The sequence below is a fragment of the Geospiza fortis genome, unplaced genomic scaffold, assembly GCF_000277835.1.
Source record: "Geospiza fortis unplaced genomic scaffold, GeoFor_1.0 scaffold95, whole genome shotgun sequence".
Taxonomy (NCBI): domain Eukaryota; kingdom Metazoa; phylum Chordata; class Aves; order Passeriformes; family Thraupidae; genus Geospiza; species Geospiza fortis.
Genome location: NW_005054333.1, coordinates 6,205,103 through 6,220,195, shown reverse-complemented (window position 1 = coordinate 6,220,195; position 15,093 = coordinate 6,205,103). Strand labels below are relative to the sequence as shown.

General features: G+C 38.1%; 1 protein-coding gene across 1 annotated transcript in view; it reads right to left on the bottom strand.

The window, feature by feature from the left end:
• The window catches only part of MACC1 (MET transcriptional regulator MACC1), a 33,786-nt gene that overhangs the window by 8,110 nt on the left and 10,583 nt on the right, over nt 1-15,093 (bottom strand). Inside the window, exons 2-3 of the mRNA XM_005421761.1 lie at nt 5,202-5,316; nt 1,050-3,088 (exon numbers count right to left, since the gene is read on the bottom strand). Of these exons, the coding sequence (XP_005421818.1) occupies nt 1,050-3,088; nt 5,202-5,316 (2,154 nt within the window). The remainder of the gene's footprint in view (nt 1-1,049; nt 3,089-5,201; nt 5,317-15,093) is intronic.

Genomic DNA, 15,093 nt, shown 5'->3' with positions numbered 1-15,093 from the left:
CTGCTGAAAGTTCTGTCAACACTTCAAAGGGGTTAGACTAGTTTTGAGAAGTAAACTCAGTCGAGGTTTACAGTTCAGGATAGTCAAAAGGCTTTAGATGAATAGCTACAATGTGAGTTCTTAAACATCCATTTTTGTAATACTTTATTTGCATATCAGAAATTTAATTATCTTCTGTCCCTTTATATGTTGGTCAAATTTTCTGTCAAAAAGAGCCAAGGAGAGTATTAAGTGACCATGAATTTCAAACTAATTTGCACACAGATCAGTAAGTAAATTAGGATTGTTAAGAGTACCACTTATTACTTGGAAGTAATTAGAATAAACTTTTGATTCACATTTGGCAGTATTTAGTCACATAGAAGTTGTCCAATGGCTTACAAATGAGGTCCATGAAAATGCATACTGAAATACTTGCAAAATCCTTCTTAGGCCACTACAGCATTGACTATGAAGTTGTAAGGTGTGGATAGAAAAATCTTGCCCTCAACATTTGGATTGAGATGTCCCTTTTAATTATATGAAGCTAAGCTAGACATGCAACTTACCATAGACAAATATCTATGTATATGTACAGATCTAGACATATAGGTATAGACATAGATATAGATAGATATATAGACAGATAGATGATACCTATCTATATCTATGTATGTATAGTGGAATTCCCACAGTACAGTAGTGTTACTTAATATTTCACAACAGGAATGTGAATTTCTCAGGAAAGTGATTTACCAAGACAAATGACAAAACAATTTCAATCATGGCTATTTAAAAACCAGAAAAGTAATCTTAGTCAACCTACTAAATGAACACAGTTCATGCAGCATTAACAGAAGACCGTTCAGAATGAATTTGTCAAAGTATTATTCTTCATGAGAGTTTGGATGTATTTTCCACCTATTGGTGACTACAACTTTTAGTAATATATTCAGGTTTATAAAGATCCTGCAAGGATACAGAATCATGTTTTCTTGTTCCTACATTACTAATGAGTAGTTTCTTGTTAATACATTCCCAACAAGCCAGTTAGCTCATGCAATACTTACAACAATGAGTTCATAAAGAAATAGTCTTTTTTTTTTGTTAGCATGGCAGTCTTGCTTCATCTTTTTCACAACATGTGCAACTCTTTCTGATTCTTTATCAATCTGTGCCTCATTAAAGTCATCCAAAGACATATGTGAGTATCCCAACACCTCAGCTAAAGCTCTCCAGTCATAAACACTCTCTGATACTGTAGACAGAACTACTGAGTAGATATAAGTCAGTTTTTTGAATGGCAATGCAATTTGTTCTACAAGATTCCTGGTTGTTAGCTCACTATCAGCAGTGTCCATAGCTTGTTCCTTAGGAATCACTTTAATGTTTTTGCAATGTACAAGACCAATCTTTCTTCTGAGAACTCCCACGTACCACTCTTTCATTTTAGTTTGTCCAATGGCTTTAACTTTGTCTTCACCAAGCAGTGCTATTGTGTCTCCTTTAAAATATTCCAGCAAATAGTCAATCTTATTCTGACGTAACACAGTTTTCAAAGCCACTCCATAAGTGTTGACACTCAAAGTTTTGTCTTGAAACTTTGGATATTTTATTGTTGGTATCAAAAGCCATGGTGCAGACTTGATTTCCTTGCGGTTTTGTAGGCGCTTTGGCCTGTTAATAATTCCACTTAATTTTGGAGCTGGATCAGGAGTTGTAACATGGAACTGTGTTACTTGGCTACTTTTCAAGATTTTAATCTGAACAAGGAAAACAAAGAAATGCATCTCCCTGCATCCAAGCATGGAAAACAGGAATTGTTGGCGGACCATTTCACCAGTTTTCAACTCCTCCTTTTTAATATTTTTGCTTTGATCTTCCATTTTTACTTGAAAGTCTGGATCACAGGATATCAAAGAAATGTTTAGGTCTTGTGGTTTTTCAAGCAGAAATGTATGCTTTCCCCACAGCTGAAACACCACAGGAGGCATACTTTTCCCCCCCTTTTTTATATCGCAAATCGTGAGTTTTCCTGGAATGTAGTTGTGACCAAAGACTGTAAAAACTGCTGTAAAAGATGGATGAATGTATTTGGGACCATAAATTCCAACTGAGACTGTTCTATGGACATAGTCCCACACGTTAGTTGCTGGAGGCTGGATTTTGCTTGCTTGTATGGCAATCACTGCATACATCACATGACTTAGGTCTGTTAGCTTTACTTGTATTGTATCTTGATAAATATAGCAATTCTCTAGCTTCTTAAAAGGTCCTTCTTTGTTGAGACTAAAAAAACACACAATATCACTCATAACTTGGCTGAGTGGATCACTCTTCACTTTAGCTGCAACTTTCACTTCTAGGAAAATGGCTTCACTTGTGTTGAGGTTGCTGAGTGTAAGTTCTATCAGAGGACTTACTGTGCTGGACAGCTCATTGTTGCATGACAATGGAGGGTTAAGGATAGCCTTTAAACCAACTTCTTGGAATTCTCCTGGTAATACATGACCCACAGGGACATGAATGTTGATATCTGAGTCAGGTAGCTGTACTGAGCCCCCTTCGTGATTCAGTTTACAAACTACATGAATGTCTGTAGCTTGTGTTTGTGCCCACCCAGGGCTGTGGCTCATGGCTTCCAAATCCAGGCAGGACCGGGTGAGCTGTCGGTGGCTCAGCCAAGCCATCTTGTAGGCTTCACGGTCATTCTGAAGCCATGTCATATCAGAAACTGTGTTTTTTTGAGGAGCTGTCTTGTGAGGATTAAATCTTTGGTTATCAACTATATCCAGGAAGTCAGAGACACTCTTGGATCGTCCAGATCTTCTTGTTGAAGCCTTTCTTAGGAGACAGTCAATATCTAGCTCATCACCTGAGGAATCCAAAGAGTCCCTATTGCTTGAAATTTTAGAGAACAAATAAGGTTTTTCCTTTAAGATAGAAAGACGCTTATTATTTTCGTTTCTATTGGAAGCAGCTATGTCATGTACAAAAGGGTTGGATCCTGACAGTTCATTCCAGAAAGGATTAGTCTTGGAAACAGATTGTGCATGTTTGAATACACTAGGCCAGTCAATATCCAAATCCAGTTTACTTTCATTGGCATCTGTTTAAAAGAAAAAAAGAAGCATTTCCTGAAGCACGGAGACTTGAGATGTTCCATTCATGTCCAACTGATAGTTTGTTAAACTAAGAAGTGACTAAATTTTCCTCCTCAAATACACATAGATAATTTCAGTATTTCTCCTTCAGGTTTTTAAACAGTATCAAAGTTGATTTAATTAAGAATCTTACTTAATAGAAAGACTGATAACAAATTAGTACTGAATAGCAAATTGGTGTTGAAGGATGTAAAGACACTTCTTTGTGGTGTTGATCATTATCAACTCATATGATTATTAATTAGCATAGAGTATGATAAAGTTCCATAGGTTCAAACCATTATATTCCATTAATCTTTGGCCTCTTACAAAATGCTGTGGACTTCTTTCCTTTGTGTCTGTCTCTTTGCAAAGATAAAACAGCTAGTTTCATTTTTCAAATACTGCAGACTGTATAGATAAATGCATTATTCAAGATTCCTTTTCATGCTAGTACATGTGCATTTAATTGATAGCAGCACTCTTACAATTTGTCTCCATGTGCGTGGAATTTGTTATACTAGCTTTCCATTAGAAAACAATCATTGATATAATTTATGAGACCTTGTACAACTTCAGGTTTGGAGAGGAATGTTTGTGTGACTACTAATTTTCTGAGATTGCATTTAAATAGACAAATCCAGGTGTGCAAGTGGTATTTATACATGTTTTCTAATAAAAATCTCAGTATTAGCAGTAATAATTTTTTTTTTTGAAGAAGAGATGTCCTTACATTTTATATTAACAATTGTTCAGAGAAACTGGTTTACAGTTGGTTGCAACTCACCCTTCTTGCAATGGAATATCTGCAACTTTTTATGCTAAGGGTTTCTATTACTTCATTTTGCCATTTTTTTCTGTATATAGAGGCTATATACAGAAATATATAGCCATGTATATATGGCTATACCATCCCTTCTTTATATATTCTTGCAAAGAGTTTAAATTTTAGAGGGAAAAGGCAGTATTTCTATTTTTTTTTCACCATAGCTATAGCTTACATTATTACACCTTCCATAGTACTTTCCATTTCCAAGGTTATTCTATACTGGTCAAATGCAAGCATGACATGCATAGAGCCACAAAAAGAAAAAACAATAATTAAGTGTTAGCACTTCTATTTTTGTTTCCTTTTACAAATTATAATAAAAAGCCAAAACCGTGATGTCTTTCCACGGTTCTGGAAAATTCCCAGTTTGGAAGTACCAAGGTGGAATTTACCTATTTGCTAGCTGCCTATCTACACAGCTCTAATATTGTCTTGACAAGAGCCTTCCAGGTGAGCTGCCAGGGGGATTGAGCCCGGGGCAGCCTCTTTTTCCTCGAGCACTTTGTCTTAACCAGGGTCACCAGAGGGGGACATGCTGTGCAAGCACCACTGAAAAGTTTTTTTGTCTCTGCCCATAGGCCAAAATCTTTCCTTGTGCTGTGATTTTATTACAGTCAGATCAGTAAAGCATATTAAAAATACAGATTAATTAAGCCCAAAATAAACATAAGGGTTGTGTTTGGGTTTTTTTCCCCATCCTAAAGGGCATGTTTCTACAGGAAAGATATAAGCAGAGAACTCTGTCAGAGCCTGAGTCACTGGGACAGACGCTTTCTCATGCCAAGAGCATGAGAAAGCACAACAGCACAATTACTGGGGTGCAGCATGTCAGCAAAGAAATAATTCCTGCTCCACAACTTACACAGCAAGTGTCAGGCTTGCTGTTATAGCTGCTACTGGACAAGAAACGAAGAGAATGCCTACCTTGTAGAGGGCAAAGTTTTCTCAGCTTTGGGGTTAAAATAGCACAGAGATTAAATCAACTTTGCCAAGACTTCAGTTTTTAAATTCATCTAACCTCAAAATTAACCTGCCTTCATGCTCTTAAAACCCTAAATTAATCTAGTTTGGCTAAGAACTTTCTCCTCTCTTCCCCACCTTGACCCCCGGTAAACTTACTCTAAGTAGCATTTGTTAATGTAACATTAAGGATTTCAACTCTTCTTCCCAGCCTGCCTGACCCAGAGTTTTGCAGAAATAAAGACTTTAGCTGGAGAGCCTTAGTACAGAAAATAGCAGAAGAGCCATACTGTAGCTGTCTGAAGGTGCCCGGTCATCCACATCAATCAAAGTCCCCTCTGACCGACTTCGAGGAATCTCTCCACTGCTTAGGGAATCTGTTCCACTACTGGAAGAATTTTCCTCCTAGAAGACAGTTAAGCATATAAAACATCAGAAAGTATGCAATCTGAAAAAGGGGAAACTGTTGAAGAATAATTGATCTTGTTCCTGTAGTGTGCATGAAAAAAAAGTGAAGGTTAGATGATGAGTAAATTTATGAACTCTGCCCAAGAGCGTCACAATCATGAGTCTTATGATTGTATGTGCATCAAACCCAGCAGATGCTACAGCTCCAGTACAATGGGATACCCCAGCCCATAGTGGAGTCCAATAACTCACAAATTTGTCTTGCAATTGGAACTGAGCCAATTATGCAATAACTTCCACTCAGGTCTTGATAAAATATTTTTTTAAAAATAAAATAGACATCCTACCTCCTGTTTTCAGGTAAGTTTGAGTGGAATCATTAAGGGAGAAGATCTATATCTGTTACTTTGCATGCCAATTAATAGAAAGTATTTTCAACCATTTCTGCTTTATTATTCTTCTTATATTCCTCTCAGAAAGAAGATCAGGTCAGATTTCCTTCTAGTCAGCTCAAGAATTACTTAAAGTGTCATTCCTTAGAGACCACACCATCATAGCAACAGCCTAAGAGAGGATATTCAGGTCTCTTTTCTTCCTTGTTCTGGCTACAAGAAGTTCTGTTTCATTTTGGTGCAGTCCCTTTGAGGCAGGCAACAAAAGGATGAGCCTCTCAAGGTACATTGCCTAATGCTAAAGAAAGCAGGAATTGTTGTGTCTCCTATAGAAAGAAGAGTTACAGAAATTTCAAGTGAGCATTTAGTATCCTACATGCTGAAATTACTGTATCCCAGAAACAGAAGTTAGAGGAAATAAAAGATGAGAGATCTTGTGCAGAAAAGCTCTTCAAGCTAGTGCTAAAAAGCAAGACATCATTTAGTGACTTTCCTGAATCCTCTCACACATCCTGTATGTAGTGAGCTATAAATGCTGACGACCAACAGATACATTAAGATATCTGGGGGAAAAAAAGAGACAAACAAAGAAACAAGGAAGGAGAAGGAAGACAGAAAGAAAATATCCAGAATTTTTTTAGGTCTGTACATGGGATACAATAGCTTTGTTTGGGAGCCTGAAATATTGCAGCCTTGTTACTACTGCAGCACACATTGCAGTCTAAGTAGATCTCTTTTTATCACTTTTAAAATAAAGAAAAAAGGATTGGGCCTGTATTTGCTGCAGCTGTAAAAAAAAGGAATTTTCAGTTTCAGTTCCAGTAGGTGAGTTATGGGAAAAGGAAGCATACCTTATATCCAAGCATTACTGCAGAAAGCTGAAGCCACCTGTTTTCATTGCCCAATGCCATGGTTTAAGATATCTATTTTTCCTCTTGCAAGTGTAAATTCGTACTTTTTGCTCTTACCACAAGCGGTACTTTCAGCTAATGGCAGTCTGTTCAGGGGCTGTTTTGTACACAAGCAGCATGCAAGGCTGAGGTCAGGCGAAGCTCAACAATCACCCAGCACCTTGAGGGCAACTGTATAGATTTTCAGGTTCCTTTGTTACCAGAAACATCTTTTATTTGGTCTTTGGAGTCCTGATTTTAGCTAGTAGGTAAAGCTAGCCTCCAAGGCCAATACATTCTGGCTTCTGCTACTACTACCCCACCAGAACAAAACTGGAAACTAAAATGCCTCCTTAGTCCCAACACCATTAATTCCAAGATCTGGTATTTCACATCTGTGTGGAGATATCACTGTTTCTTCTGTCTCTGATAAGTGAGGATATTTGATAACTTATAGAGACTCCTTAAAAGGGAATCAATTTTGCTTTGCTGTTGCATCTCAAAATGCTGAAAAACTGAACACATTGTATAAACATGCAAGGTAATTATCTCTGGCTTCTACATACACACTATGGAGGTTTAATCATGCAAGCATAAGGTATCCATAGTCTAAAATCTCAAAAAATGTACAAAAAGTAAGTCTTCATTTTACAGTACCAGTTTACTTGTTGTCAGCACTTATCTCTGACAGACAATTTGCTGATAATTCACAAGTGAATTTAAGAATAGTTCTTTAAATAGTTAAAACACCTACAATTATTTCAGTAGCTGCATAAAGTGGGAGGGAGTAAATAAGGATGACAAGAGAGCATAAGAGTGTAAATTAACAGGGGCTAAAATAGGAAACTCATGAAGAAGGGAGAAGAGAGTAAGAGGGAAAGAAAAACAATCTCTTTACACAGGGGGATTATATTGAAAGAGACATGACAACAAGACTGCATGTGGAAGTTTTTTAAACATAATAAGGACTTCTGCAAATAGAATAAACCATTTCCTTAAAGTTCCCTCTGGGAATTTCTCAAAATGTTCATCACTAGCCTGGCATAGAGATAGAAAAGGCAGATACTGAAAAGGAAAACCACTTTCAAAAATAATCCTCCACCCCAATGAAAACATTTCTTCGTATGACAGGATGATGAGGGATCCCTTGTGATTGAGGCACATCTTCAGGCCAGCCAAGCAGAGGATGAGAGAAGGGGGGATATATAAACATTCCTGGGCAAAAGATGACCACATCTGGCCAGCATGTCAAGGGATGTGGGAAATGCTGGGGACAAGCTGTACACACACCCCTGGATACTGGGCAGTGTGCCTCCTGCACAGGGTTACACCAGCTGACACCAGGGTTGAGTCCCACCTCTTCTCTGTTCCAGCCTGGGTGCTGGGAATGACTAAAGCCCCAGTTTCTTTCTATGAGACTAAGAAAATAAGAAAAGCAAAGGCTTGCCCTTTTCAATGGATACATTCCGTGATAAAATAGCATTCCAAATTAAACTTTTGATAGCAGAGACCTATTAACTAGGGACTTACCTGAACAAATTCTGAAGAATGATCACTCACAAGAGATGTGAGGTGGATATATATGGGATAAACAGGCATACTAATCAACACTGAAAGGGAAAGGTAGAAAAAGCTTTCTCTGCAAACAGAGAGAACTGTGTATAGGAAGAACCAGAGACCAAGCTTTTCATTTGCTGTAGCAGTTGAATTAGAAAGATGTAAACTGACAAGTGCTTAATAGTGCAAGGAATTATTTGACTGATAGCACGTCAATTCACAGTGGGAAGTCAGGAGGGAGTGAAGAAGTGAAGAGGTTGGAAAGAGATCAGCTGTGGAGTTGACCAGTGAGTGAACCTGAGTGACTGCAGAGAGATGTGGCATTGTACGAGGGCAAGCAACAGTTTGCCAGGTGCCTTCTGCTGAGGATTGCTTGACCCATAAGAGCATGTAACTCAAGACTCAGAGCACTGCTGGCAGCGCTGTTACAGAGGAAGAAAAATGCACTAGATGCCCTAGAGGAAGAAGAAAGTCTTGGGTAGAAAGTTCAGTTTCCCAGAAGTTAGGAGACAGATTTGCTGCAGACGGCATTTTTTGCTGCATAAAATGCCTCCAGAAATTCCTTCCAGGTTTTTCAAAATTCAAGTGCACCTTCTTTTTTTTCCCAGTCTCACTACCAAAAAAAACATATTCTGCTGTGTCTAAAACAGTGGTAATGAAGAAAATAAGAAAAGCCCAAAGGCAAAGACGTTCCCACTGCCTTTGCCTTCAAAAATAAGTAAGAACACATTCCATTGTGTTTTTTAAGTATCAACATCCCAGACCAAAACACTAGCAATTTATATTCCATTCTACCTTAATCCTTCTTCAAAAGCAGGTTTTGTTAAGAACAGAGCTCTTCTGTGGTCATGTTTCCCCATGGAGTTCTACATGTTCCCCACACAGACAGTGCTATCCTTATTCAAAAAGATTCATGGCCTTTGTGTCGAGGATGAAGTTCATGCATCAGCAGTGACAGAGCAAGAAATAGACACAGGTGTTGGTGACGTGTTTCATTCCTAAGGCTCACTTTTGAGCTACATGGGGGAAAATGACTTCCTACTTATGTGGGTTGGGTTGTTAGACTTTCAAGTTTCTTTCTGAAAAAGGAGAAATGTAAATGCATCATAACGTAAAATAAAATGGCCCTCGTCTGACCAGATACTGAGTATACTGAATTATTTAAATTCTATTATATAGAGAGAAGAAAATGAATTCTAAAGAGACAGCAATACACAGAAGAGGGAGTGTGTCAGGAGGACTGCCAACAGAAGGACATCACCAACAAATGTAAACCACTGCCCTTTCTCAGCAGACTAATATATTTTTGAGCAAACATTAGCTACCGTAATAAGCCATATTTTAACTGTCCCTTGGCTCTTGAGGCCTAGAACAGCTTTATGCAGCTCCGTGTTTAATGAAAGGCTCTTGGACCCAAGTTACAAATCTTTGATGACAGAGCTGTACTGTAGGCAGTGGCAGTACAGCATAGCAAATGGAATATTCAGCTGAAGTGAAGAAGCCTTTGACTTATTTTAGCCTGCTGCATGTGAGGCAATCAAGGAAATGTCTGTATCTCACTTATAACAGAGATAAAATTGTTTTTAATGTTCAACAGAAACATTAATGATTTAGTATGACCCAATATCTTGACATTTTGGCTGTAATTATAGAAAGGAAATTTCAATAGCTCTATCTACTAGTTTACTCTGTTGTTAAACAGTTGCCAAGTTTGGTACCTACTTTTTCAATGTTCTGAAAATTTATCAACCTGTGGGAACAGCAGAGCCATTCACATTGAACCCAGGGCTTAGACTTTCTGCAGACCCAACATTTGTCTGCATGGCTGCTTGGAAGTGACACAATCACTTTTATAATGCTTCACCTGAGCTGCAGCTAAAGGGTGGTACTCTCAGCACAGCAAAAAGGGGAATTGAAATGGGTCATCCTCTCAGTACATTTCCACTATTTTGCAGGTGGGTTTTTATAGGCTCTGCTCAGGCCTGCACAACCCAGAACTGACTGCTTTTCAGCCTGTTTGGGGAACACTATGCAAACAAAAATAGCTATACTCTACACACGCCCTCCACAAGGCAAGTAACCTTCCTTTCCTTCCACACATCTACACTTCTAAAACTACTTGTTATAAGCATAAGTGGTAGAGTGTTTATTTTCAGTTATAAACCACACATTTGGGAATATTGCTTTCCAAAAGCCTCAGGAATGTGTAGTTAAGTTTTGATGTTATCTTTTAGATTTTCGTTGCCACTCTGAAATACTCCACTGTTTCACTCAGGCCTCAGGAAAAAAGAAACTTCTTGCCTTCTACCTACTTCTTAATAACTACTTCAAGAACAGGGAATGGAAAATAAAGATATCACTAACAAATTGCTTAAAAGATCCAACTTTGCACTATGAAACTGCAATATTTTTTTTTTTCAGGAACAGAGAAAACATTGCAAGTTTATTAGCCTAATTCTTCTATGGCTCTCCTTACACCTATAAAAACAATAGTTAAAAATCACACTGAATTCTCACTTAGTGTGTATACTTGTACACGCTTTGGAAGCACAGTGAGTTTATTCACTTTTGGAGGTTCTGTGAAACAACTTTTGGTTCACAGAGATTACAATACTACAAGTATTGTAATGTTGTACTACTGACTGAAGCCAACAGCTGTTCCTTCAAAGTGGATATTGAAAGTACTCTGTAAGGAACATCTTTAATTTAGAAGTTTCACTACAAAATAAAATTTCCATTTCTAGGTGCCACAAATGTTTCAGTGTCACCATAACTCATGCATTAAACATTGCAGAGCAAGGCAAAGTCTGTATCTACCACATTCTGCCTGTGAACCAGAGCCCTGCTGCTTTTCTTTAAGTACTTTTAATGTTTGCTAGGATGACACAGAAACCTCAGCTATCAAAAATTTTAATCAACCTAGAGAAGTGGGAGCTACCAGGATTCTTAAAATCTCTGTTAGCTATTTATATCCCTGTGAACTATAGCTGTGATCACAGGTTTTTAAGTACATGATACCTCCAAAGTACTCTATATTTCATTACCCTGATTTCTTCTTCTCTTTTCACTCAGCTAGACTTTTTCTCACATCCAGGCTGCTTGCAGGAATCACGCTGGGTTTTTAACTGAGCAGCTTGCCTGTCAGTGGCAAGTGGAGACATCTGCCCACTAGCTTGCCTTAGACAGCACTCCCAGATCTGCACAGTATTCATTATGTCCTGCCCTGGGAAAGGCTCATGTCTGAGTCTGTTGATGCCACAAGTCAGCTTTGGGCAGGATAGATAGGAGCTGAGGTCTTTGAGGGCAGGAAGCAGTGGTGGGGGACAGAAGTAGTGGTAGCATAAGCTGAAATCCTTTCCATCCCTCAGAGTCACTGGGGCATGACCAAAAAGGGAAAAAAACATCCTTCCTCTGTCCAAAAGACTTGATTGTGGCAACTCTCTTCCAGATTTTTCCAGTTATATATAGAAAATAGCACATCTACTATCCAGCCAGAAAGCAAGCAAAGGATCCACTTTCCAGACAATCAAACCCAGGTCAAGTAGTGAAGTAGTTCTTCAGTTCTTCCATAGAAATTGTCAATCAGGCACTTCCGAGTTACATGTTTCATAGAAATAATTACTTTCAAATTTAAGGACTGAGCACAGGCAGGGATGAAATCCCTCTTGATTTTCAACATTTAAATATCTCATCTGACCCAGTGATGTGATAAAAAAATCCTGCAAAATTGTGCTCTCTTCACAGCATCAGGATAAAGCAGAATGCATCAAGGAAACCACCCACAGAGAAAGACCAGTGTTTTAGTTGCTCGTAGTGTCGCAGACATCCCTTTCACTAAAATCCTTTCTTTAGGATTTTTCCTTCTGGAAAGCTGAGGCCCCAGCAACAAAAGGTAAACAATAATTTTCTGCTGCTGTGGGATGCAACAGGGTGATCCGTGATTGGTCTCGTGTGGATGTTTTGGTTCAGTGACCAGTCACAGCAGAGCTGGCTCTCTGTCGGAGCCAGCTCCCTTGTAATCATTCTTTCTTTCCTATTCTTAGCGTAGCTAGCTTCTGGAAACCCTTCCTTCTTTTTCTTTTTAGTATAGTTATAGTATATGTATATATCTTAAAATAAAAATCAAGCCTTCTAATCATGGAGTCAACGTTCTCGTCTCTTTCCTCATCCTGAAAACCCTTGTGACCACCGTCACACTTGTAGCTCTTAAAGCTCTTGAAATTATTATTGTAATTAATATTAACAGCAGACCTTGAGCACTCAAATCATCTGGATATGTTGCAAATATGTGGGATAGTTTTTCTGCTCTTTCAGTTTAGGAATGATATGACAAACTGACGTGGATGACACTGTGTCAGGATCCAGTCTTGAACATCCAACTGTGGGACTAAATTGCCTGTCAGTGTGCTGCCTGGATAGTGACACTTTATTTTGGACAGGTGTAGATTGAAGATGCATAAGCAAAATATGCAATAAGAGCCTTCCAGGAAATTGAACCTGATATCCAGGCATATAGAAGGTGCCTTTAGGCTTCTGGTGTCCTAGTTTCAGCAACTTGAGGTGAGTGCCCAGAGAAGGATACAGGGGGACACTACAATGTGCTGTGCTTTTGATAAGGTACTAGAAAAGCTTCTTTCCATGAGCATGACAGAATTCTGCCTCAACACAAAGGAAAAACATGTCAGAAAGTCTGTACTGTCAGTTGAACCCTTTCACATGGAACCACTTTGATTTGATATTGGTTAACTTGGAGTGAGGACAAGAAAACCCCAACACACACACCAACCAAAAAATGAATTAACAGAGTAACACATTTTCTTTGCAAGAACACAAAGAATTTTCTTTGCAAGGTTTACACTGTCTCAGGCAAGCTTTCAAAATATATAAACTAGCAAAAAAATACCCCAGTTGTGTAGGGCAAGAATGGCATTGTGAAGAGGGGGGATACATGTCAATCAGTTGTCCCATTTCTCTTGGGAAATATAAAGGAAGAGAAATACTGAGATGGCAGAAAGAATGGAAAATGTGTGACATGTGATCAGGTCAACATGGAAAAAATTATTAAAACAGGCAAGTACCTGTTTGGGAAAAATAATTACATTAAATATAGTAGAAGAAAGTAAATCCATTTGACAAGGATTCTTCTGGTTATAATTAGAGGTTAGGTCAGAGAGTTAATAACTGCAAGCATAATCATTCTTCAATGCATCCACAAACTACATTTTGCTCTACTTGACTGACCACATAACAGGCACAGGGAACATGTACCAGCACTAATAGTATGTTTGATAGATCACAGTAATATTCACAAGGAAAGACTGTAACTTTTTTTTTTTTTGTATATTGATCTGTTTTGACTGAAAAACTTGTTTAATAATCCTTGACACTTTAGGAAGAACATGGCAAAAAGAGCATCAGAAAGGGAATCTTAATCACAGAGACAACTTCCAAGATAAACTGCAGAAAGTGAACTTTTCCTTTGTTGCTTTTTATGGCAATTACAGTTCCCCAAGTTTGGTTGGATCTTTTCTCCAGAAGTGAGACATCATTGCATTTAAACCATTTGTGCTTGTGTTGTTAATAATAGTCTGAGTTGTCCATTAAGTTACAGCTGCCAATATTTTAAAGTTATTTTTGACAATGTAATTTTGAAGAGAAGAAGGGAGGGGAGTTCATAAAAATGCATTTTGTTCTCTAAAAGCCGAAAACAGCACCTCTCATTATACTGCAGACTCTCCCTTTACATAACAATCACACATGCTCTTGACAAGAAAAGGTCCAATTATTTCTATCTAATAGGATACATGTTTAAATGGATAGTTTCTCTACTAATGAAGGACATTTGAACCTCTGAACTGAATACTTTCACTGAAATAATATGACTGCCAGATCAACTGTAAAATGGTAAAGATCCAGCAACAAAAAGGAAGTCAGACAAAGATAGACTGCCATGCAATATCAGGTCCCATTTAGTGATCCATCTCTAATTACAGAAGACTGCACATAGCAGGGGAAAAAGGAAGAAGTCCTAGCTAAGAAAATTAGGAAGTGCTACTTCCAGTACTGCTGGTAGTTTTAGAACCAAAATGACAGTGATTCTATTAAAAAAAAAAAAAACCAAAACAAAACAAACAAAAAAAAAACAAAAAAAACCAAAAAAAAACCAAAAAAAACCCCAAAAAACCCCAAAAAAACCCCAAACAAACAAACAAAAAAAACCCACACCAAAAAACACCCAAAAAACAAAAACAAACAAACAAAAAAAACCAAAACAAACCCACAAAATAAGCCCAAAAACCCCAAACATTAAATACAGCATTCATGGTCACTGGGGATCTTCTTCTGAAGGAGCAATCAAGTTTGGAAAGATTTGAGGCAACAAGTCTCCAAAAAATTGCATGCCCTTATGTGTCCAAATTTAGTTTTTAAATCTAGCTGCTTTACAGGCTCATTCATTGAACTGTCTATTCCTACCTGTTTAGAGGAGGGCATCTATACTTTTGGTCATTATTGTTTAGTACAATAAGCAGAATAACATGTTCAATCTGATCCACTTTTATGCATCAGTTATGGTCACCCTTCTTTACAGAAGTGAAAGCAAGAAGTGTAAGAGATAATTGTTCCAGGTCTCTTCTTCCTCCCATCCCTATATTCTTTAACCACCTTCATTCTCTTCACTGCACCGCAGTATCCAACTGTGTTTTCAGCAGCAGTTCTCCTTCTGGTGATGCACACCATTAGCCTAGATGCAGTACCTCAGTGGAAAGCCAGTTTTCCCATCCAGGAAAACCACACTATTATCTTGCAATTGATAGTATTATCCACTGGAAGCATCTTAAGGCTGTGGATTCTCCCTGAACAACTCAGACACAGAAGCCATTCCCGAGGTTCTCACCAGACAGTTGGCTGATATCCAAAATTAATCAGTGAAATTT